This window comes from Castor canadensis, chromosome 6, assembly GCF_047511655.1.
Source record: "Castor canadensis chromosome 6, mCasCan1.hap1v2, whole genome shotgun sequence".
In the NCBI taxonomy this organism is placed as follows: Eukaryota; Metazoa; Chordata; class Mammalia; order Rodentia; family Castoridae; genus Castor; species Castor canadensis.
The window spans coordinates 11,206,969-11,228,484 of NC_133391.1; the positions used below are offsets into that span (position 1 = coordinate 11,206,969).

Genomic DNA, 21,516 nt, shown 5'->3' on the forward strand with positions numbered 1-21,516 from the left:
CACACATTGCATTTCCATTTTTTTGGGTGGTACTGAGGTTTGAACTCAGGGCCTCCCACTTGCCACTTGCTAGGTCCTACTTGAGCCACTCCCCCAGCCTTTTTTTTTTTTTTGAGGTACTAGTGTTTGAACTCAGCTCTACACCTTAAGTCACCCCACCAGCCCTATTTTTTGTGATGGGTTTTTTTTTCAAGATAGGATCTCATGAGCTATTTGCCCAGGCTGGCTTCGAACTGCTATTCTCCTGATCTCTGCCTTCTGAGTAGCTAGGATTACAGGTGTGAGCCTCAGCACCCAGCTCCCCCAACCCCTTTTGCTTTAATTATTTTTCAGATAGGGTCTTGCTTTTACACCTAGGCTGGCCTGGACCGCGATATTACTATTTATGCTTCTTTGTAGCTGGGATAACGTGTGGGCTTCCACGCCCAGCAGGGTCATTAGTATTACAGACATGAGCCACTGCACCTGGCCACGCTTCAAACTTTTGAAGACTTCCCAATCACTTATGTTATGAAGTTTGGGGGTATGTTAGAGGAAAGAATTTAATTCAGTATCCTATTTTGTGATCATTCATCTTAAGTGTGTTAAACTTGTCCATTACTGATTTTTCCCAGTAGGATGGCTGATTTAGTTTTCTGTGAACCAACAAAGCTTTACAACATCTTGAATCAGGTCACAAAACTGTCCAGATTAACAGAACCCAACTATCTCTGTTTATTGGGTAAGTACAAAGGCAAACAAACAAACAAGAGAAGTGTCGAGAACCTATTTTTATTAGGTTAATAAACTTTTGGGGGAGAGAGAATGAATGGCTTTAGAAAGCTGTTAGGCTGGTTGGCTCAAAGTCGAGTATTATATGACTTGGAAATTATCCCAGAGTAGATTTAGAAAGGTTCTAGAAGAATGGTCTAGTCCTCTTGTCATCATTTCAGAGAAATATTTTAAATGTATAACAAACATAATACTGAAACTCATGCACCTACCACTCAGATCTAACATCAGATGTTACAGACACTGATGTACCCTCTATTATACCTCATCCTGATCATGTTCCTTTCCCTCCCCAAAGATGACAGCCTTTGTATTTTCACACTTTGGCTACACATGTAGGCAGCCCCAAATAACGTGTGGTTTAAACATTTATACAAACCATGAGTGGTGGTGCACAACTGTAATGAATCCCAGCACTTCTGGGGCTGAGGCAAGAGGATCCCAAGTTCAAGGTTAGCCTGTGCTACATAGCAAGACCTGTCTCAAAACAAAACCCCCACAAACCAAAGTCACTTGTAGTGTTATGTACAATCATTCTGCAGCTTGCCTTATTACTAAAAGTATATTTTGGGGGAGTTTTTCCCCATGTTTTTGAGTAACCATTTAGTTAATTTTAACCGAATTAACTAATATATAATTATTCTAATTAATGTGTAATCAGAATTAATATCCACTCCCGGTGGATTGCAATAGCTGTGTGAATTGTGCTGCTGTTATAAACAGTGTTGGAATGAACAACCTTACTCATGCGTGCAAGTTTCGTTTCTTTTTTTAGTGGTACTGGGGTTTGAACTCAGGACCTTGCTGTTGGTAAGCAGGTGCTCTACCACTTGAGCCACTCCCCCAGCCCTTCTTGCTTTAGTTAATTTTGGGATAGGGTCTCTTATTTATACTGGGGCCAGCCTGGACCACAGTCCTCCTATTTGTGCTTCCCCATAGAGCTGGGATCACAGTGTGTGCCACCACACCCAGCTATTGGTTAAGATGGGGTCTCCTAACTTTTTGCCCAGGCTGACTATGATCCTCCCTCTATCTGCCTGCCAAGTAGCTGAGATTATAGAGATCAACCACCACACCTGGCCCTAGGAGTTTCTTCAGGAAATGTACCTAGAAATGCAATCGCCAGTTTGCAAATTCAGCTTCACTACATTATTGTTACATTGTCCTCCAAATGGATTGTATCAATTTATACCTCTATCAATAGTGTAAGACATACTTTCTAATACCTGTTTGCTAGTCTTTAATAGTTTTTATACGCTTGAGTACGTAACTGTATTGATATTTTAATTTTCCCTAATTGTTGCTAAGATTAGGCATATTTGTAATTGAATTTTTATTAGCATAAATTAATTGTGACATTTACAACATGCATGTACTGTATGGTGATCAAGTTCACCCCATCTGTATTACTCGTTGTTAATCCTTTCCCTCCTCCCTCTCCTGTTACAGGTTTTGGTGAGTTTCATTGAGCTGTTTTCATACATAATGTGCCTCTGTAATAATCGCCCCATCACCTTCTCCTTCCCCCTCCCCCACCACTGGTTCCTCCCCACCAAACAGCTCCTCTTTTATATTCATGTCATGTTATTTTTTCGGCCTAGATTCTCCATATGAGTGAAACTGTGATAATTGCCTTTCTGAGCCTGGCTTATCTTGCTTAACATGATGAACTCCATTTTCTTGCAAATGTCACAATTTCATTCTTCTTTATGGCTGAGTAATACTCCATTGTACATTTGTACCACATTTTCTTTATCCGATTGTGTTATTGGGCACCCAGGCTGGTTAGCTTGGCTACTGTATAGCTTGACTGCTGTAAACACAGGTGTGGTGTCTCTAATATGTTGATTTACATTCCTTCGGCTCTGTGTCCAAGAGGGGTAGAGCAGAGTCATACGGCAGTCCTATTTTTATTTTTTTGAGAAACTTCCATACTGATTTCCATCATGGCTGGCCTAATTTACATTCCCACCAACAGTGTATGTGTTCTTTTCTCCCCTGCATCCTTGCCAGCATTTGTTGTTTGTTTTCTTGATCGTGGCCATTCTGACTGGGGCGAGGTGGAGTCTCGATGTGGTTTTGATTTGCATTTCCTTTATGGGTAAGGATGTTGAGCACGTCTTCATGCGTTTATTCCTCATGTACTTCTTATTTTGAGAACTGTCTGCTCAATTAGTTTGCCCATTTGTTAATTGGATTATTCTTTTGGTGTTTGATATTTAGAGTTCTTTATATGCTGGATATTAATCCTTTGTCCAATGAATAGCTGGCAAAGATTTTCTCCCATTCTGTGGGTTGTCTCTTGATTCTAGAAATGGTTTTCTTTGGTGTGTAGAAGGTTTTTTTTTTTTCAGTACTGGAGTTTGAACTCAGGTCCTTACACTTCCTAGGCAGGCACGCTGCCACTTAAGCCACTCTGCTAGCCCAATGCAGAAGCTTTTTAATTTGATGCAATCCCATTTGCCAATTCTTTTATATCTTGAGAAATTAGAGTCCTATTTAGAAAGTTGTTGCCTGTGCCTGTGTCTTTGTTTTCCTGTACTAGTTTCAAAGTTCCTAGTACTTCAGATCTTTGATCCATTTTGAATTGATTTTTGGTAGGATCCAGTTTCACTCTTCTACAGGTAGATATCTAGTTTTTCCAACACCATTTATTGAAAAGACTTTTTCTCCAACATGTCAAAAATCACATGGCTGTAGCTGTGTGGGTTTATTTCTGGGCCTTCCGTTCCACTGATCTATGTGTCTGTTTTTGGTAGTATGACTCAGTAGTGTGATTTGAAGTCAGGTTTTGTGACACCTCCAGCATTGAGGATTGAGCATGTTTTGTATGTTGATTGTCCATCCTGTTTTCCTCTTCTGTGAAACACCAGCTCATAGTTTTCCACTTTAATATTGGTCCTTTGCTTCTTTTCATATTGATTTGTAGGAGTTTCTTACATACTCTGGCTACTAAATCCCCTTGTTGTTTACACACATTACAAACATTTTCTCCCACTTGTTAGTGTTTCTTGGACCTTTTTCTTGTGAAATACAACAATACTAACATAGAAAATTTGAATTTAGTGATTTATCACAAAGAAAACACCCTGTAACCACCATCGAGATCAAGGACTATAGAATTAACCGGAAGGCCCACTGCACCCACTCCCAACTGGTCTCCGTTTCCCCCTCCAGAGGTGATCTTTGTCCAGAATTCCTTGTTGTTTTTATGATCTTCTCAGCTAAGCATAAAGGCTTATTCCTCCTCCCTCGCACCATTTTTGGTAGTATTGGAGATTGAACTCAGAGCCTCCTTGCTAGGCAGACACTCTACCACTTGAGCCACAGCTCCGTTTCTTTTTCTTTTAGTTTGCTGGTCTTGTACTTTTTTCCAGGTCCAGCATTGGACCATGTTCCTCCTATTGCTGTTCTCAGAGTAGCTGGGATTACAGACGTGCACCACCACACCTGGCCATGAGTTCTTTTTTTTTTTTTTTCATTTTTCTTTTATTATTCATATGTGCATACAAGGCTTGGTTCATTTCTCCCGCCATGAGTTTTTATGCTCCTGGTTATGTTTGTGACGTTCATCCATGTTGTTGTGTTCAGCTGGTCATCACCTTTACTGCTTCATGGCATTCTATTGTATGAATATAACACAGTCCATCTGCTCTAGTTTTGGTGGATGTTTGGGCTATTTCTGCTTTTAGTAATTACAAGTAATAATTCTATGAACATCTTTGAATGTCTTTGGTTTATGTGCACATATCTCAGTGTGGAAATGCTAGGTCAAAGGGGAATGTATCTTAATGTTAGCAGATACTGTCTTTGGCTTATTTGGCTTATTTGTTAAAAGGTGAAAGATTTCTATGATCTGAAGAGAAATGAGAGATTTTGGCTTATTTACTTATTAAAGATGTTTTTATTTTTCAGCTTTATTGGGATATGCTTGAAAAAGACATTGTAAGGACTAGAGTTGTGGCTGAAGTAGTGCCTGCTTTGCACTTTTACTACTTGAGCCACAACTCTAGTTGTGGTGGTGGTGGGGAAATTGTATATTCTTAAGGTGATACAGTGTGGTGTTTTGATATTTTGTATGCATTGTAAATGATTATAATATTGAGCTATGTATCTCCACATAGTTACCAAATTTGTGTGTGTGCATCTATGTGCATGCATGTGAGACAATTTAAGGTTAGCAATGTTCAAGTTCAGTGTTCACGCATGTAAGACACTACTGTTAATGATAGTCACCATGCTATGACGAGAGACCTAGAGTTTATTCTTCTTCATAACTAAAATAACCAACTGTACCATTTGACCAATATCTCTGTACTTCTCCTGCCCCTCCAGCCTCTGGCAGCCACCATTCTACTCTGCTTTTTTGAGTTTGACTTTTTAAAGTTGACATATAAATGAGACCGTTTATCTTTCTGTGTCTGGCATATTTCACTTACAGTAATGTAATGTCCTTCCAGTCTATCCATATTGGTGCAAATGTAAGATTTCCCTTTTTCTTCTTAGTTATTTGTGTGTGTGTGTGTGTGTGTGTGTGTGTGTGACACTGAACTCAGGACCTGAGGTTTACAAAGCAGTGAGCCACTTGAGCCATGCTCACAGCTCCTTTTCCTTCTTTTTTAAGGCTGGGTAATCTTATCTTCCACTCACCTGCTGATGGCTGTTGAGGTGGTTTGCATACCTTGGCTATTGTGAAGAAAGCTTCAATGAACATGGAAGGGCAGATTTCTCTTCAAGACTGACTTAATTTCCTTTGGCTTTATACTCAGAAGTGGGGTTGCTGGTAGTTCCATCTTTTGCGAAATCTCCATACTGTTTCCACGATAGCAGTACTAAATTACAGGTGTACACCAACAGTATAGAGGGTTCCATTTTCTCTTCATCCTCACCAGCACTTATCTTTCAGATAAGAGCCGTTTTAACAGGTATGCATGATAGCTCAGTGTGAGTGTGTGTGAGTGTGTGTGTTTGCAGTATTAGGATTTGAACTCAGGGCCTCACACTTGCTAGGCAGGCACTCTACCATCTGAGCTACTCTGCCAACCCTTTTTGTGTTGGATATTATCAAAACAGGGTCTCGCAAACTGTTTATCTGGACTGACTTTGAACTGCAGTCCTCCTGATCTCTGCTTCCTGATTAGCTAGGATTACAGGCATGAGCCCCACTGGTGCCCAGCTTTTTTCTATTTTAAAACTTAAATTTGTATTTAAAATTTTTAGGAACTTTATTGTTTTGCATTTTACATTTAAGTCTGATTCCTTTTGAGTTAATTTTGTGATGGTGTGAGGCCTGTCTCTGATTAATAGTTTTGCATGTGGACGTCTCGTTGTGCCAGTTCTATGTGTTGAAAAGACTTTTCCATGTGCTTTGCTTTTGGTCCTTTATCAAAGATGAGTTGACTGCTTTTGTCTATTTCTGGACTCTATTGTGACCCACCAATCTAGGTGTCTCTTTCTTGCCAGCACCAGTACCATGCTGTCTTGGTTAGTGTTGCTTGGAATAAGCGTTGAGGTTGGCTTGCGTCAGTGGAACCTTCTTCTTCAGTGTTGAGTTGGCTGTTCTGGGTCCTTCTTTACTCCCTATGCCCTGGTGACTTTTCATTTTTGTTTGTGAATTCATCTTTCCGTAGCAGTGGTGAAGGTGTCCCTACAGCCAGGCCGGGTGATTGTTCTGACCAGGCTCTCACAGTTTCAGTGGTCCTGAACCTGCACAAAGCATGCCTGGTTTCAGTTTCTTATGGGTAGTCTTTTTAGACCCCTACCTCAGACTGGTGAGTAGAATTTTGTTTTTGTGGTACTGGGACTTGAACTCAGGGCCTCATGCTTGCTAGGCAAGCAGTCTATCACTTGAGCCACTCCACCAGACCTATAATTTCTTTAGTTCTTTTTTTCACAAATAAAGCTGAGATTGTCCAGTTTTAGGACTTAAGCAAAATGCACAATGCCTGTTCCCCATTTCTCCCAACTTTAAGAAGCATCAGGCCGGGTGCCAGTGGCGCAAGCCTATAATCCTAGCTACTCAGGAGGCAGAGATCAGGAGGCTCACAGTTTGAAGCCTGCCTGAGCAAATAGTTCATGAGACCCTATCTCGAAAACACCTAACACATCAAGGGCTGTGGAGTGGCTCAAGGTGTAGGCCCTGAGTTCAAGCCCCAATACAGCAAAACGAAAAAGAAAAAAAAAAAAAAGAAGAAGCATCAGCACCTCACCTTCTGTCCTCGCATAGGCATTGTTAGGATCTCACCTCATGGATTCTAGAGTCTGGGCTGCAGTCTACAATAAACTCACTCTGACTTTGATTTCTCCCTTCTTCTCCCTTTTTGGAACTCAGAGAAAACTCCTAAATTGGAGATACAAGGCCCCTTAAGGTAATGTGTGGATATGATTGGGCAGGGTGGGTCATGGGGTGGACATCCCAGAGTAAGGAAACTGCACACTTCAGCTTGTAAACAGACAGGAACCCATCTACCTGCCAAGCAAAATATATGTCAACTGTGACATAAGCATTCTAAATAGTTTGACCATGTGTTCCTTTGCAAATCCACTTCTGAGTTCAATCCTTTTTCTTTCCAGATGTCCGTTCCAAATGGGAGTATGATGAGAGTCATGTGATTACAGCCATCAGAGTGAAGAAGGTCTCTGGCAGTCAGAGTCTGGGCCAGGCTAGAGGCCTTGCAGGAGGGTGGGAAAGAGCAGGACGTTTTTTTGGCAGTCCAGGAGGCAGTACCTCACTGGGTAGCAGGGGCAGGACTGTTGCCTGTGCAAACACCTTGGCAGGGGCCGGGTATAGTGGCTTATGCCTGCAATCCCAGATACTCAAGAAGCAGAGATCAGGAGGATCGCAGTTCGAAACCAGCCCTTGGCAAATAGTTCTCGAGACCCTATCTTGAAAATACCCATCACAATAAAGGGCTGATGGAGTGGCTGAAGTGGTAAGAGCACCTAACTAGCAAGCATGAGACCCTGAGTTCAAATCCCAGTGCTGCCAGAAAAACAAAAAAAAAACCCTAAGAAACAAAAAAACACTGTGGCAGTCTTCCACATTCTTCTCACATTCCTAAAGGTGCCATGCCCCTCTTCCTCACCCCCCGCCCTGCCCCATGATGGTCAACAGTTGCAGGCAGAAAATACTGATGCAGTTTCTTGCTATGTCAGGCACTGTTCCAAACTGTGGGGATGCTGCAGGACACAAGGTACCCTTAGTGCAGTGTTCCTGCCTCACAGAGCAGATGATAAAGTCATAGAGTTATTTACCATAAGCCAAAGATGGAAGCCCCTCCTTTTCTTCCTCTCCCTTCCCTTCCTACCCTCCTTTCCCTTTCCCTGCACTGCCCTGTCCTTCTCCTAACCAGTTCTCTACGTCTTCAGGGTTCCCCCCCACCTCAACTTGTTGCTAAGCCTGCCTGCCTTCATTCAGGATTCGTCTCTAACCTCTGTAGTCCTGACTGCAGGCTCTGCACTTGACTTTGAGGTGCTTGCTTTCTTCTCTGCCTCTTGGGTTCAACTTTATTTTCTTCTTCTGCTGCCCAAAGAAGCCTGCCATTCTGTCCTTGGTCTCTTTCCTGTCTGTCAGGTCATTTTCTTGTCAGAGATTTCACTAAAGCTCTCTGTGCCAACCAACCCCATGCAGCAAGGAGTCCTGTCAGATTTTGTCTTGCTCAATTCCTCCTCCTCCCTTCCCCTCCTTTCTACTGGATATAGGCATTTCATCTCTGGCCCTTTTGCTACACCTAGCTCACCAGGGAATGTGGGCTCTGGTTCAAGTGTTTTTCCAGAGTAGACTTGCTTGCCAAATCCCACTCTCCTTCCCATCCAAATCCATCATTTTTTGCTTGCTTTCTCCATGGATTTTCAGTTCTCTGGCTCTGTCCTCTAGCTCTTTACCTCCATTTCAAGCCATTCTCTGCTTTTCTCAACCCATTCTCAGTTCCCCCCAGCCCCTCCTCCCAACCATTAGACTTTCCTTGCTGTGACCAGTAACCTGATATAAACAACTTAAGGGACAAAGGATTTATTTTGGTTCTTGATTTCAGTCCATCATAGCAGGGAGAGCATGGTGGAGCTGAGCAGCCCACCTTATAGCAGCCAGGAAGTAGAGAGAAATAATGCCTGCTCTCACTGGCTTTCTTCTTTTCCCCTTTTACTCCATTTGCCCCCCTCCCTCCCAATTCCCAGCCTTTGGGATGGTAGTGTTCAAATTCAGGACAGATCCCCTGTCTCCCTTAGTCAGTCCTCTCTGGAAATGCCCTCACAGCCCCCCCAGAGGTGTGCCTTACTAATTTCCCAGATGTCTCTCAATCCAATCAAGTTGACAATCAAGATTCACTGTGACGCCACCATCATGTATGAGCCCCAGTTCCCTGCCCAATGCTCAGATCTGGGTGCTCCTGGGATTCTGGCAGTACCTCCAAGTCCAGAAGACAGACATTCCCTCCACCTCAGCTCTTCAGAGCCCCTCAGACTGATCCCTCTCACCTCTCTCCCCCAACTTTCTAGGTAGCAGATTGAGGTCTTCAGGGACTCCCCCACTTCAGAAGGACACCAAGTCTCACAATTCGGTATTCACGGCCTCCTTGGATCTCATTCCATGTCCTCGCCAGGCCCCTTCTTTGTCTGGCATGCTCTTATTGTTACCTGTCACCTCCACAATACTGTTACCACTTTTTTTTTGTTTTTAGAAGTGCAGAGGTTGAACCCAGGGTCTTGCATGTTAGGCAAATACCCTTGGCTTTTTGAGACAGTGTCTCACTATACAAGTTAGACTGGCCTTGAACTAACTATGTAGCCCAAGCTGGTTTCAAACTCTTCATCCTCCTACCTCAGCCTCCTGAGTGCTGGAGTTACAGGTGTGCACCACTACACCTGGCTTAACCACCCTCTTCAGGAGGGGTTTTCAGTTCAGGCTGACTCTCCACCGCTTGTCCCCATGACAGGACATTCGCTTGTCCCCATGACAGGACATTACTAATTTAGTTGGCCACAGTTACTTTGATGCCAGGGCACCCAGTAGGCTGCTAGCCTATCAATGGAACAGGCTTTTTTTTGGTCAGGCATTTATCTGTGATTCAGTCAGCTGCAGCCAGCCCTGCTGAGAAGCGGATGTGGGTGGGGAAGGCCTTTGAAATTCAGCAGACTCTTCCAGACTGCACTCCTTAGGGGAAGGAGGACAGCGTTCAACCCATGCTTCTGTGGTGCTGCTGTGTGGGGAGTGTGTGCTCAGCCCAACTGTCACCAACATAGCTCTCTGTGGCTTTCTTAGAAGGGGGACCAGTACCTCATCCCAGAGTCCGTGGATATGGAGTGTGTGAAATACTGCGTGGTGTATGATAACAACACCAGCTCACTAGAGATGGGCATGAGAGGCAACCACAGTCACGAGGATGAGGAAGGCGGTGACGATGGTGATGATAACACTCAAGATTATGGCCCAGGTGGGTTTTTACAACAGTGACAAGAATAATAGTTAACAGCTGGGCATGGTGGTTCATGCCTTTAATCCCAGCACTGGAGAGGTAGAGATAGGAGGATGGACAGTTTCAGGCCAGCCTGGGCTACATAGGATTAGTTATCTGTTGCTGTGGAACAAATGATCCCAAACTTAGCAAGTGAAAATGACAAACGTTAATTACCTTATGGGATCTGTGGGTCCAGAATTCTACTCAGCTGGGAGGCACAGGGCATCTCCTCTTGAGTTTGCAATCAAAATATCAGCCTCGGCCAGGTGTGGTGGTGCACACCCGTAACCTCAGCATTTGGAAGCTTGAGGCAGGAGAATCATGAGATCAAGGCCAGCCTGGGCCACAGAGCAAGATGCTGCCTTGAAAAGAAAAAAAAAAAAGTGAGAGCTGCTGCCACCAAGAGGTTTGGGCCAGGACAACTAGCCATCCAAAGTGACTCACTTCCTGGCTATAGCCAGGAGGCTTGGGTCTCAGTACCAGACTTGGACCAGACTGTTCTATGGGATGGATAGGCTAGCTCATATGCAGCTGGTTTTCCCCAGGGTGAGCAGTCTCAGAGATGAAGGGAAGCTGTATGCTTTCTATTACATGTCCTCAGGACTTACATTTACCTCTGCTACATTCCAGTCATTAGATGTAGGTCCCAAAGGCCAGCCCACCCTCAAGGGGAAGGCTGACAGACTTGACCCTTTAAAAGAAGGTGTTTGAAAGAATCTGTGGACATATTTTCTTTCTTCCTTCCCTTCCCTCCCCTTTCCTTTTTTCGTGGTATTGGAAATGGAACCCAGGATACTAAGGAAGCTCTCTACTACTTGAGCTGTCCTAGGAATATGATACTTCTGCCTCCATCTCTCGAGTAGCTGAGATTACAGGCATGAACCCCCATGCCTGGCTGTGCATATATTTCAAACCACTACATGTGAAAAGTGGTGGGGTAAGGATTTAAGTGCAGGCAGTTTGACTCTGGCCTGTTTCTCTGGGCAAGAACAATGATAAGCTGGAGGGGAGAGCCATTTGGAGTTGGAGTGTTAAAACACATGGTCAGGCCCTAAATGCGCAACCAAAATTCTGAGGATGAAGCTCCACTGATCTTTTTTTAGCCCCTAGTTTGAGGTGACCACCCTTTGCCATTGTCAAGGTGGTGGGACTCTGCTTCCTGTAACTTACTTGGGTGCAGTTGCAGAGGCTGGGCACTCAGATTTCCTGCCACTGGGTGGTGCTAAGCTCTCACCTTTAACAGAACCAGCTTTTGAGATTTTCCTCCCAGGAGTCTTTGGGCTCTGGTTTGCAGTCCTAGGATTATAGGCTGGACCCTGAAGCCCTAGGTAGTGAATAAAAAAACCCCTTTCCATTCTATAACTGGCCTTATTGTGCTATGGGGCCCCCATTCCCACTCTGTAGGAAGCCACAACTCCACATACAACTCAGGCACTTTCTTCACTTAAAAAAATGCCATATTTTGGGTAAAAGCGGTCGTTTGTGTATAAAACCATCTTGAGGTCCCTCTCACCATCCCCTCCTTTATATTGTTAAAAACCCACTTCCTGGGTCCCCGAGGATATCTGGGTAAGCGGGTAGAAGGCTTCATCCCAACCTAGGAACAGGTTTGAGGATGTGAGATGTGTGTGGGTGTGGTTCTTTCCTGAGGACCTCTGAGTGAGACATAGCAGCCTGGGTGGGCCTCTAGCCACAGGGCACTGTCCTTTCTGTGTCCAAGGCTGAAATGCCCACAGCTGATACAAGTTGTGAGTGGTTCTCTGTACCTAGTGGTGCAGAGCAGTTGCTCATGGCAAACCCTGCCCTGTGCCCTCCTTCCCGGGTTCCCCACCTGGACTGCCCATCCCCTGGAGCCTCCTATACCTTGCCTCAGCCGTGGAATGAGTTTGGTTGCCTACTTCCTCTACTGTGGGAGCTGCAGAGTTCCTAGTGGGAAGTGGGCCACAGCTGTTCTTACCACAAGTGTGCACAGAGCCCCTGTATTTCCTCCACCTCAGCTCTATCTTCTTAGGAGCCAGAAAGTAGCTTCCTTTGGTCTTGGTTTCTGGAGCTTTCTCTCCACACAGCACCCAGAAGGCAACCCCTAGTCTCATGTTCAATCGTCTTTCCCAAGTCGGGCTCTGGACCTAGGAAGGACAGCTTTGGGGAGTCCTTTCCCTTCTTTCAGCAGAGCCTGACTTTGCTGACACTTGTCTGGCTTCGGGAATCTAAAACGCCCATATAAGCAGGCCCTGTTGGTCTAGGGGTGTTCCCCTCCTGTTGAAGCAGTGAGCACCCCAACTGAGTGTGGCAAATCTCACTGTGGGGACTGATGGGGGTAAACACGAGTGGATTCAGTGCTTCAGAAGTGTGGACTCCATTACTTCCCAGAGACGGTGGTTACTGGAGAGCTACCTCCCCTTCTGAGAAAGCAGAGCCTGCTTTCACCTACAGCTGTTTGGCAGGCTAGCCTGGGCTCTTCTGGAGCCTCTGACTATCCCTGGGAAGCTGGCCTTCCTTCATCACTGTCCCTGTTGACCTTGACTGTGAGTAAGCCTCCCACAGTGGGGAAGCAGCTGCCTGGCCTAAAGACAAGCACCATCTGGCCTAGGCCTCCTGCCCCAGTTCCCCAGGGACCTCTGACTTGCCAATCTCTTGCTCAAGAGGGACATGTGAGGCGGGATGACCCCCTGGCTGGACTCCCTGACTTTTGAGCCAGGCCTTGTGGGAAGGGCTTGAGCTCCTGCTTCTCTCCCAGCCTGGGCATAGACTTGACTCGTCCTCTAAACACCGTCCCTCTAGACAGGTCCCAGGCCACTGAGCAGTCCCTCCCGGAAGTATCCGTGTCTCCTTGAACAAAAGTCTACTTATAGAAGTCAGAGTCCATGCCCTTCTCCTGAGTTTGCTACCCAGCATTCCTCTTTCTGGGACATACCCAGGATCCAGGCTATCTTGGTTTATCTTAATTCTGCAGGCTATCATAGGTGTGCCATTTGCATATGGTCTAACTGAGATTCTGCAGGTCAGCGAAGGTGGTTAAGGTTAAATTGATGTCTAAACCACAATGAGAGCCTGGGTGTGTTGGCACACAGCTATAATCCCAGCACTTGGAGCCAGGAGGATCAATAGTTCAAGCCCAGACTGATTCCAAAACAAAAGAAAACCAAACCACAGTGAGATACCACTTCCCACGCACCAGGATGGGCCTGATAAAAAGACAGACGCTGACGGTTATTGGTGAGAATGTAGAGACATTGGAACCTCTTGCACTGCTGGCCAGAATGTAAAATGGTGTAGCCGTTGTAGAAAATAGTTTGGTGTTTGCTCACAGGGTTCAGATGCGTACCCCAAAGGGATGAAAACACACCCACAAAGAAATGTGTGTGTGAATGTCCATAGCAGCATTATTCCTTAACAGCCCAGTGTCGAGGCAGCACAACTGTCCAACACCAGATGACTGGATGAAACCAAAGTGGTAAATCCATACAGTGGAGTATTATTCAGCCATAAAAAGGAACAACATATTAATACACCTAAAACATAGATGAACACTGAAGAGATTATGGTAAGTGATGTAAGAGAGGCACAAAGTGTCACATGTTCATGATTTGAGTGTGTGAAGAAGCAAGTCCATGGAGAGATTGGACTAGCATTTAACTAGAGCTTGGAAACTGAAGCTGGCTGTTCAGGGTTTTCAGGAAAGTGAATGCCAACTGCACAGGGCTCTGTTTGGGGTGATGAAAATGTTTTCAAATTGACTATAGTGATGGTTACCTAACTCTGTGAATATACCAAAACCCACTGAATTGTATGCTTAATTTGCTTTTTTGTTTGTTTGTTTGTTTGTTTTTTGCAGTACTGGGGTTTGAACTCAGGGCCTCATGCTTGCTAGGCAGGGGCTCTACCACTTAAGCCTCTCCGCCAGCCCGAGTTGTATGAGTGAATTATTTGGTATACAACACACGGTATGATTTGGTATACATAGTGTACATATATAATGTGTATGCTTCCATGTATACGTATGTACCACAGTTTACAGGTTAAAAAATCTGCTTGGTGGTAGTTGCTTTTTGATTTCATGTATGTATGGATGGATTTTTTGGAAGCACTGGGGTTTGAACTCAGGGCCTCCGCCATGTGCTCTACCACTTGAGCCACTCCCCCAGCCTGTTTTTGAGTTTTAGTTGTAACATTCCTCTCTATTTGTCCTTGCTCCAGCTTCCTACGTAATTGCTTTTGAGAAGGACATGGCCATCCATGCCAGCTTTCTAGACAGTGTCGAGCCCATCCACTTACCACTTTGGTCTCTGCTCCTCAGACCTGGTGCCCGGACCCGCTGTGGTGTGTGGTAGGCTCCTGACCCACCTCACCCGCGACCCTGTCCATATCCTCCGAGGGGGCTATGAGCGCTTCACAGCCCTGTACCACTTCTTCCGCACCCAGAAGATCATTTGGATGCCCCAGGTGAGCAAGGAGCAGAGCATAGGCTGGCTTGTCTGGGACACAGAAGAGGAGAAGGAGACACAGGACATGGAGATGGAGGCCTGGAGAGATGAACTGGGGGCAGCCAGGGAGTCCAGTTCAGTGGTGAATTTGTAGCTGTCAATGATGGGACTCCAAGTCACACAGGCATGGTGGCTCGAGGCTCCCTCCATGCTTGACGAGTTCACCAAACCCTAGCAGGATCCACAGGATACAGAAAGGAGTGAGCTCACCATCCCCACCCACAGGGAGCTCTTGATCTATGGGGAAGACAGTGGCTGTAACAAGGGTGGGGGCTGAGGGACACACCAAGTCCCTAAGGGTGAGGAGTTCCAAGGCGGTGATTTGGATGCACGACATACAAGCAAGCACTGGCTGCAGTGATGCATGTACAGCCAGTCCCATGCTTTTTAAATATTTTAAATAACTTAAAATGAATAAAAACAGTCCAGTGTAAGCCAGGATAGTTTAACATTCTAGCCTTAAATCAGAATAAAATCTCACCTCTTCCCATCCCTTGGGTTAGCTGGGGGACGTGGAGTGGGGAGGGGCATCTAGCCCCTTTGGGGTCGGGCTCCAGCGTGGGGCCTGTCTTGTGTGACTGGCTGCTGGTGAGTGGTGGAGGGGCTGTCCCTGCTCTGACCCAGTCTGATTCTGGGTGCTGCTTGTGGCATCTGCTGCTGGGTCTCACCCTTGCCCCTTCCCTTGCTGTGGATTTCCCAGAGAGAGCCAGCCCCAACTCCATTCATCCCTGCCATGAGTCCCCCCAACTCCCTCCCCACCACTGGGCAGCTCTGACTCCACCTCATCCACAGTCCTTCCCTGAATCCCGGAAGTGTCCTGTGGGGAAGGGTCCAGTAGCCCTCCAGTGGCTCCTCCTTGTCTTGCTGCTTTGCTGCCCTAGCTGGCTTGGGTGATGAGGCAGGGCCGTGCCTGAGGTCATATCTGTTCCCAAAGCCAGAGTACCTGTGCCAGGCTCTCTTAAGACTGAGCTAACAGCACTAAGCTCAGCGGGTGTCTACCAGGCGCCCCTCCTGGCTTTGCAGGGTAGAGAAATTGACTTCTCCTCTGCAAACATTACATGCTGGTAACTCACCCCCGCCTTATTCAAAGCTCTGGGAAGCCGTGGTGGACATATAACAGGGTGCAGGTGTATCTACATCTGTCTGTCTGTCTGTCTGTACATTGGCAGTACTGGGGTTTTGAACACAGGGCCTTGTGATTGAGCCACACCGCACACCTTTTTGCTTTTGCTTTATTGTTCCACTTTTGTCCAGGCTGGCCTCAGACTGTGATCTTCCTACCTCTGCCTCCTGAGTAGCTGGGATGACAGGTGTGTACCACCATGCCCAGCTTGTTATTTTAAGTAGGGTCTCACTAACTATTTTTTCCTATATTGGGGATTAAACCTAGGGCCTCATGCTTGGTGGGCAAGCCCTCTACCATTTGAAGTATGTCCCCAAACCTTTTTTTTTTTTTTTAAACACAGTGTTTCACTAACTTTTGTCCTAGATTGACCTTGAACTCGATCCTCCTGCTTGTCCCTTCTAAGTAGCTAAGATCACAGACTTGTGCCACCATGCCTTCCTTCCCTCATCTCTTTCCTTCTGTACTATACCGCCATGCTGGGGCTGCCATTTGTCTTTCTGTGTCTGGCTTATTTCACTTGACATGTCTTCCAGTTCCATCTGTGTCACTGTGGTTGGACCCAGAATTCACTCTGTTTAAGCACCTCTCCTCTTCTCTCTGACTCTCCACACATTCGGTCCCTTCGTCAGAATTCATTTTCTAATGGCAGATCTGCTCTGTGTGTGGTTTCAAAGTTTTTGAATTCTCATGCCCTGAATTGTAATAAAAGGGCTAACGCTCCCCAACCCCTCCCACCCTCAACTGGATAAGTTCTGGGCCACAAGGCCCTGGACTCCAGTCTTCGAGCACATGGCCAGGTACAAACAGGTGCCATGGCAGGAGGAGGATGTCAGCATTGAGAGCCAGCACTGCTTGTGATGCTGTGGAGCCAGCCCTGTGAATCCTCAGCTTGTGCGAGTTATTCTTTGCCAATCTCTTGGAAAATCCAGCTCTGTGTCACTCACTGTTTTGGGATTGCTCTTTTAATCTGGTTTATGGATTCACATTTCTTTTTTTTTTTTAATTTTTTGGCAGTATGCCAGCTGACTCTTCTGAAGATTCACTGGAAACTGGAGTAACTTTTTTTTGCTGTTTTTGGTACTCAGTACTGGGGCTTGAACTCAGGGCCTCATGCTTGCTGGGCAGGCGCTCTACCACTTAAGCCACTCTGTCAGCCCCTGGATTCACATTTCAAGAGGTGAAAAGCCCTCCTCCCTGGGGCATCTACTCACAGCAGCTTGTCTTCTTCCCCACGCCAGGAGCTGGATGCCTTTCAGCCATACCCTATTGAGATAATACCAGGTAAGGTGTTCCTGGGCAACCTCAGTCAAGCCTGCAACCCTACAATCCACAAGGATTTGAAAATCAAAGCACATGTTAACATCTCCATGGCCTCGACGCCCTTGTAAGTAAGGAGGCACCATTGATTTCCATCTTAGCGTAAGTGTCACTTACCCACAGATGTTTGTTTCCAGGTGCCACACAGTTAGAAGGACTCTTAGCAGTCAGCACACACTGGAGGAGGGTCAGCACTGGTCTTCACCTGTGCCTGGCCTGGCCTTGGTCTCCTTTGCCCCCAGTACTTCACACTTGTCCTATAGACCTCACCAAAAAATAATGCTTTCCTGGCATTTAGCATCACTGTACAAAGTATCTTGTTCTTTTATGCTTCGCCTATCTCAGGCTCTCAAAAATGTCCTCTGTGCCTTGAAATTGTCCTTATACAGGGACACACACACTCTCATATTCGTGTCACTGTCCGATGTGTAGGAAACCCTACACAGTTCTGCTTGTCAGTCTCTGTCTCCTTGCTGTGTCCATTCTGGTCACAAAGACCCAGCACTATAATACCCCTCCCTTTCTAGCTCCCGATCAAAACTAAAAAAAAATCACCTGAGGGAGAATTTATGGAAGTAACACAAAAATTCAGCAAGACATATGGTAACAAAAAATACCATACAAGCAATTCATTTACTTTGTGGCTCGAGAAACAACAATCAGTAAAAGAGAAAAGATTGAATTCCCACTAGGAAAAAAATGGTTAGATTCTTAGGAATAAACTTAAGAAATGTGTAGAGCTTATGTAAAGAAAACAAAAGTTTAGGCCAGGTGATGTGGTTTATGCCTGTAATCTCAGATGCTTGGGAGGCAGAGATTGGGAGAATCTCAGTTTGAGGCCACCCTGGGTAAATAAATTAGTGAGACTCCATCTCAATTAGTAAGCTGGGTGTGGTTGTGTGCACCTGTGATCCCAGCTACCTGGAAGGTCATACCTGAGGTCTGAGACTGGCCCTGGGCAAAAACTCAAGATCCTACCTAAAACATAACTAAAGCAGAAACAGCTGATAGAGTGGCTCAAGTGGTAGAGCACTTGCCTAGCCAGTGTGAGACCTTGAGTTCAAACCCCAGTACTGGTAAAAAAACACAAAAGAAAGAAAGAAAACAAACTTTTAAGGAAGAAGATAAGGTATGAATGATGGGGAGACTTTTTTGGATAGGAAACCTAATGTGGTAATGTCAGTTCTCTATAAAATCATCTATAAAATTTAAAAACATATCTGCTACTAAAAGTTCACATAGAGAATGAAATTGTTTGTGATGAATGAGGCCAGCCTTCTAGCAAGAACACCTGGAAGAGCTGGATAAAATGTTTTTTTCTGCTTTATGTATCAGAGATGGACAAAACAGTGAAGAATTAGTGGTTAAAAATCTGGGAGAATATCCAGGCATGGTAGCATATGCCTGTAATCCCAGCACTTGGCAGGAAGAGGCAGGAGGATTACAAGTTTGAAGACAGCCTGTACTGTACAGTGAGACTATCTCAGAAAAAAAACAGAGATAAGGCCAGAGCTTGCCACTACTTTTTAATGAAAATTAAACAGTTATCAGAGAGCATGGGACACAAGTAATATTTGAAAAGATAACGACTGAGCATTTTCCAAAACTGAAGTGCATCAAGCCATTGATTCAAGAAACCTTATGAACTCTAAACAGCATAACTTAAAGGAAATCACATCTAGGCTTATGGTAAGACTGATAAATGTTAAACAAAGGGAGAACATATGAGAAGCAGCAGAACAAAGGATTACATTCAAAAGAGCCTGATTAGCCTAATGACTGACTTTTCAACAGACATCACTGAAACTAGATGAAAATGGAATATATCTTTGTGGTGGTGGCCTGCTGATATGCACACCATTGAGTATGGGCTGGACTTATGGATAGGATTCTAATGAAAAGTGGAAGTGATGGGCTGTCACTTCCAAGCTTGTATGTTTGAACTGCCCCAGGGAGAGGCTCATGTGGCAAGAAATTGAGGAAGACTTCCATACAACAGTTAGGAAGGAAACGAGGCCCTCAGGCAAAAAAGCTTCAATGAGCTGGGCACTGGTGGCTCACGCTTGTAATCCCAGCTGCTCAGGAGGCAGGAGGATCGTGGTTTGAAGCCAGCCTGGGCAAATAGTTCTTGAGACCCTATCTCAAAAAAAACCCATCAAAGCTGGCAGAGTGGCTCAAGTGGTAGAGCGCCTGCCTAGCAAGTGTGAGGCCCTGAGTTCAAACCCAAAGGGAAAAAAAAAAAAAAAAAACCCATCATGAAAAGGGGGTGGTGGAGTGCTCAAGTTGCAGGCCCTGAGTTCAAGCCCCAGTACCAAAAAAAAATTTTTAAAAAGCTTCAAGGAACTGAATCCTGCCAGTGGCCCCCATGAGTTAGTGTGGAAGCAGCTCCTTCCTCCAGTTGAGCCTTCAGACGAGACCTGGTCAGCAGCTTAACCACAATTGTATAAGAGCTCTTACCCAGCCAAGCCACTTCTGATTCCTTTTCAGTCATCTAATTTTAGGGTATTTTGTTAAAGAACAATTAATAACTGATACAACCTTAAGGCACTGAAAGAGAATAACTGCAAACCCACAAGTTTATGCCCAGAGAATATTTCCTTTGAGAATATAGGTGAGAAGAATTTCCACTTCCGGCCATGATGGAGCAATAGGAACCAGTTGTTAGTTGTTTTAGAACAACTAAAGTAACCCAAATAAAATCTAGAAGGGGTTTTCAGACAGTGGCTACCAGCAGCACAGGACAGTGATTCCTGAGAGAAGACAAAACAAAACAAGGTGAACCCCAAATAAGTACAGCTTATTGCCTGGGGATTATTTGCAGGCTGCAGAACAGAGAAGATTCTGTACAAAATCTGTCAACTCCTGAGTTAAGTATACAAAGTTGAGAGTGCAGAGAGGTCAAGTAGGCTAGAATTTATAGGAGAGACCAGCATGGAGAACAGAGCTGTGCACAAAGAAACATCTGTGGTCATCCCAGCAGGTTCCACCTGTGTCTTCAGCTGAGTGCTTGCAAGGACATGCATGTGAGGAAACTCGTCAAGGCTGGGGGAACCAGTTGGAAATGGCAGGAAGTACAATCCCAAAACTACATGGGGGCAGGAGTAGTTTGTGTTTGAGGTTACAGTGGACAAAGCTCCTCATGGATAGGAAATCAAGCGGAGTACTCAGAACAGCATTGCCTCAGTCAAGGGGGAACATTAGCCCTAGACTGGGGCTGACAACACAACACTGACATGAAAAGTGCACTGGAAGGATTTACAGAAGGTTGAACACTGTGGAAGAAAGGACTGCTGAATTCGAAGACACAGCAATAGAAAATATCCCGAATAAAACATCGGGATGAAAAAGATGGAATAGGGCTGGCAGAGTGGCTCAAGTGGTAGAGTGCCTATCTAGCAAGCACAAGGCCCTGAGTTCAAACCCCAGTGCTGCCAAAAAAAAAAAAAAAAAAAACAAAAAGAAAAAAATGCACATAACTTAAGGGAGCTTGAGATAGCACCAAGTGACCCAAACTATATGTAATTAGATTTTTCCAAATGAGAGGAAATTGAGAAGACAGAAAAAATATTTACAGATCTAATAGCTGAAAAATTCAATTTCAACAGAGCCCAAGCACAGAAACAAAGAAAACCACAGCAAGGCACATTATCTTAAATCCTTAAAACCAGTGTAAAGAAAAGAATCTCAGCCTGGTGTGGTTGTACATGCCTGTAATTCCAGCACTCAGGAGGTAGAGGGAGGATCATGAGTTCAAGGCTGGTCTTAGCTACTTACTGAGGAGAGAGAGAGAAAAAGGGAGGGAGGGAGAGGGAGAGAGAGAGGACATGGAGAAAGAGGTAGAAGGCAAGGGAGGAAGAGGGGAAATATTGACATTGGGGGCAGGGAATGAGAGCAAATCCTAAAAGCAGACAGAGACAAAAGATATATTACATACCAGGGAATACATACCAGGGAACAAAGATAAGGGTGGTAGTAGACTTCACAGTGGCAACAGTGAATTTGAGGACTGTGAAGTACTGAAAACTGAAGCCTTGACAGGTGCCGGTGGCTCATGCCTGTAATCCCAGCTACTCAGGAGGCAGAGATCAGGTAGATCTCAGTTTGAAGCCAGCTTGTGCAAATAGTTTGCGAGACCCTATCTTGAAAAAAAACAACACAAAAGAGGGCTGGTGGAGTGGCTCAAGGTGTAAGCCCTGAATTCAAACCCCAGTACCACCAAAAAACCAAAAAACCAAAAAAACCTACCAGTCTAAAATCTATCACCAGTGAAAATGAAAGCAAAACATGTTTTTTTTTTTTCAGACATATAAAAGCTGAACGAATTAATCATCAACAGGTTTGCGCTACTAAAAATGTTAAAGTA

At 45.1% G+C, this 21,516-nt stretch overlaps 1 protein-coding gene across 1 annotated transcript in view; it reads left to right on the forward strand.

Annotated features, from left to right (window-relative positions):
- The window catches only part of Styxl1 (serine/threonine/tyrosine interacting like 1), a 42,596-nt gene that overhangs the window by 9,773 nt on the left and 11,307 nt on the right, over positions 1 to 21,516 (forward strand). Inside the window, exons 2-6 of the mRNA XM_074075701.1 lie at positions 615 to 721; positions 7,345 to 7,406; positions 10,031 to 10,196; positions 14,524 to 14,669; positions 17,075 to 17,220. Of these exons, the coding sequence (XP_073931802.1) occupies positions 619 to 721; positions 7,345 to 7,406; positions 10,031 to 10,196; positions 14,524 to 14,669; positions 17,075 to 17,220 (623 nt within the window). The 5' untranslated portion in view covers positions 615 to 618. The remainder of the gene's footprint in view (positions 1 to 614; positions 722 to 7,344; positions 7,407 to 10,030; positions 10,197 to 14,523; positions 14,670 to 17,074; positions 17,221 to 21,516) is intronic.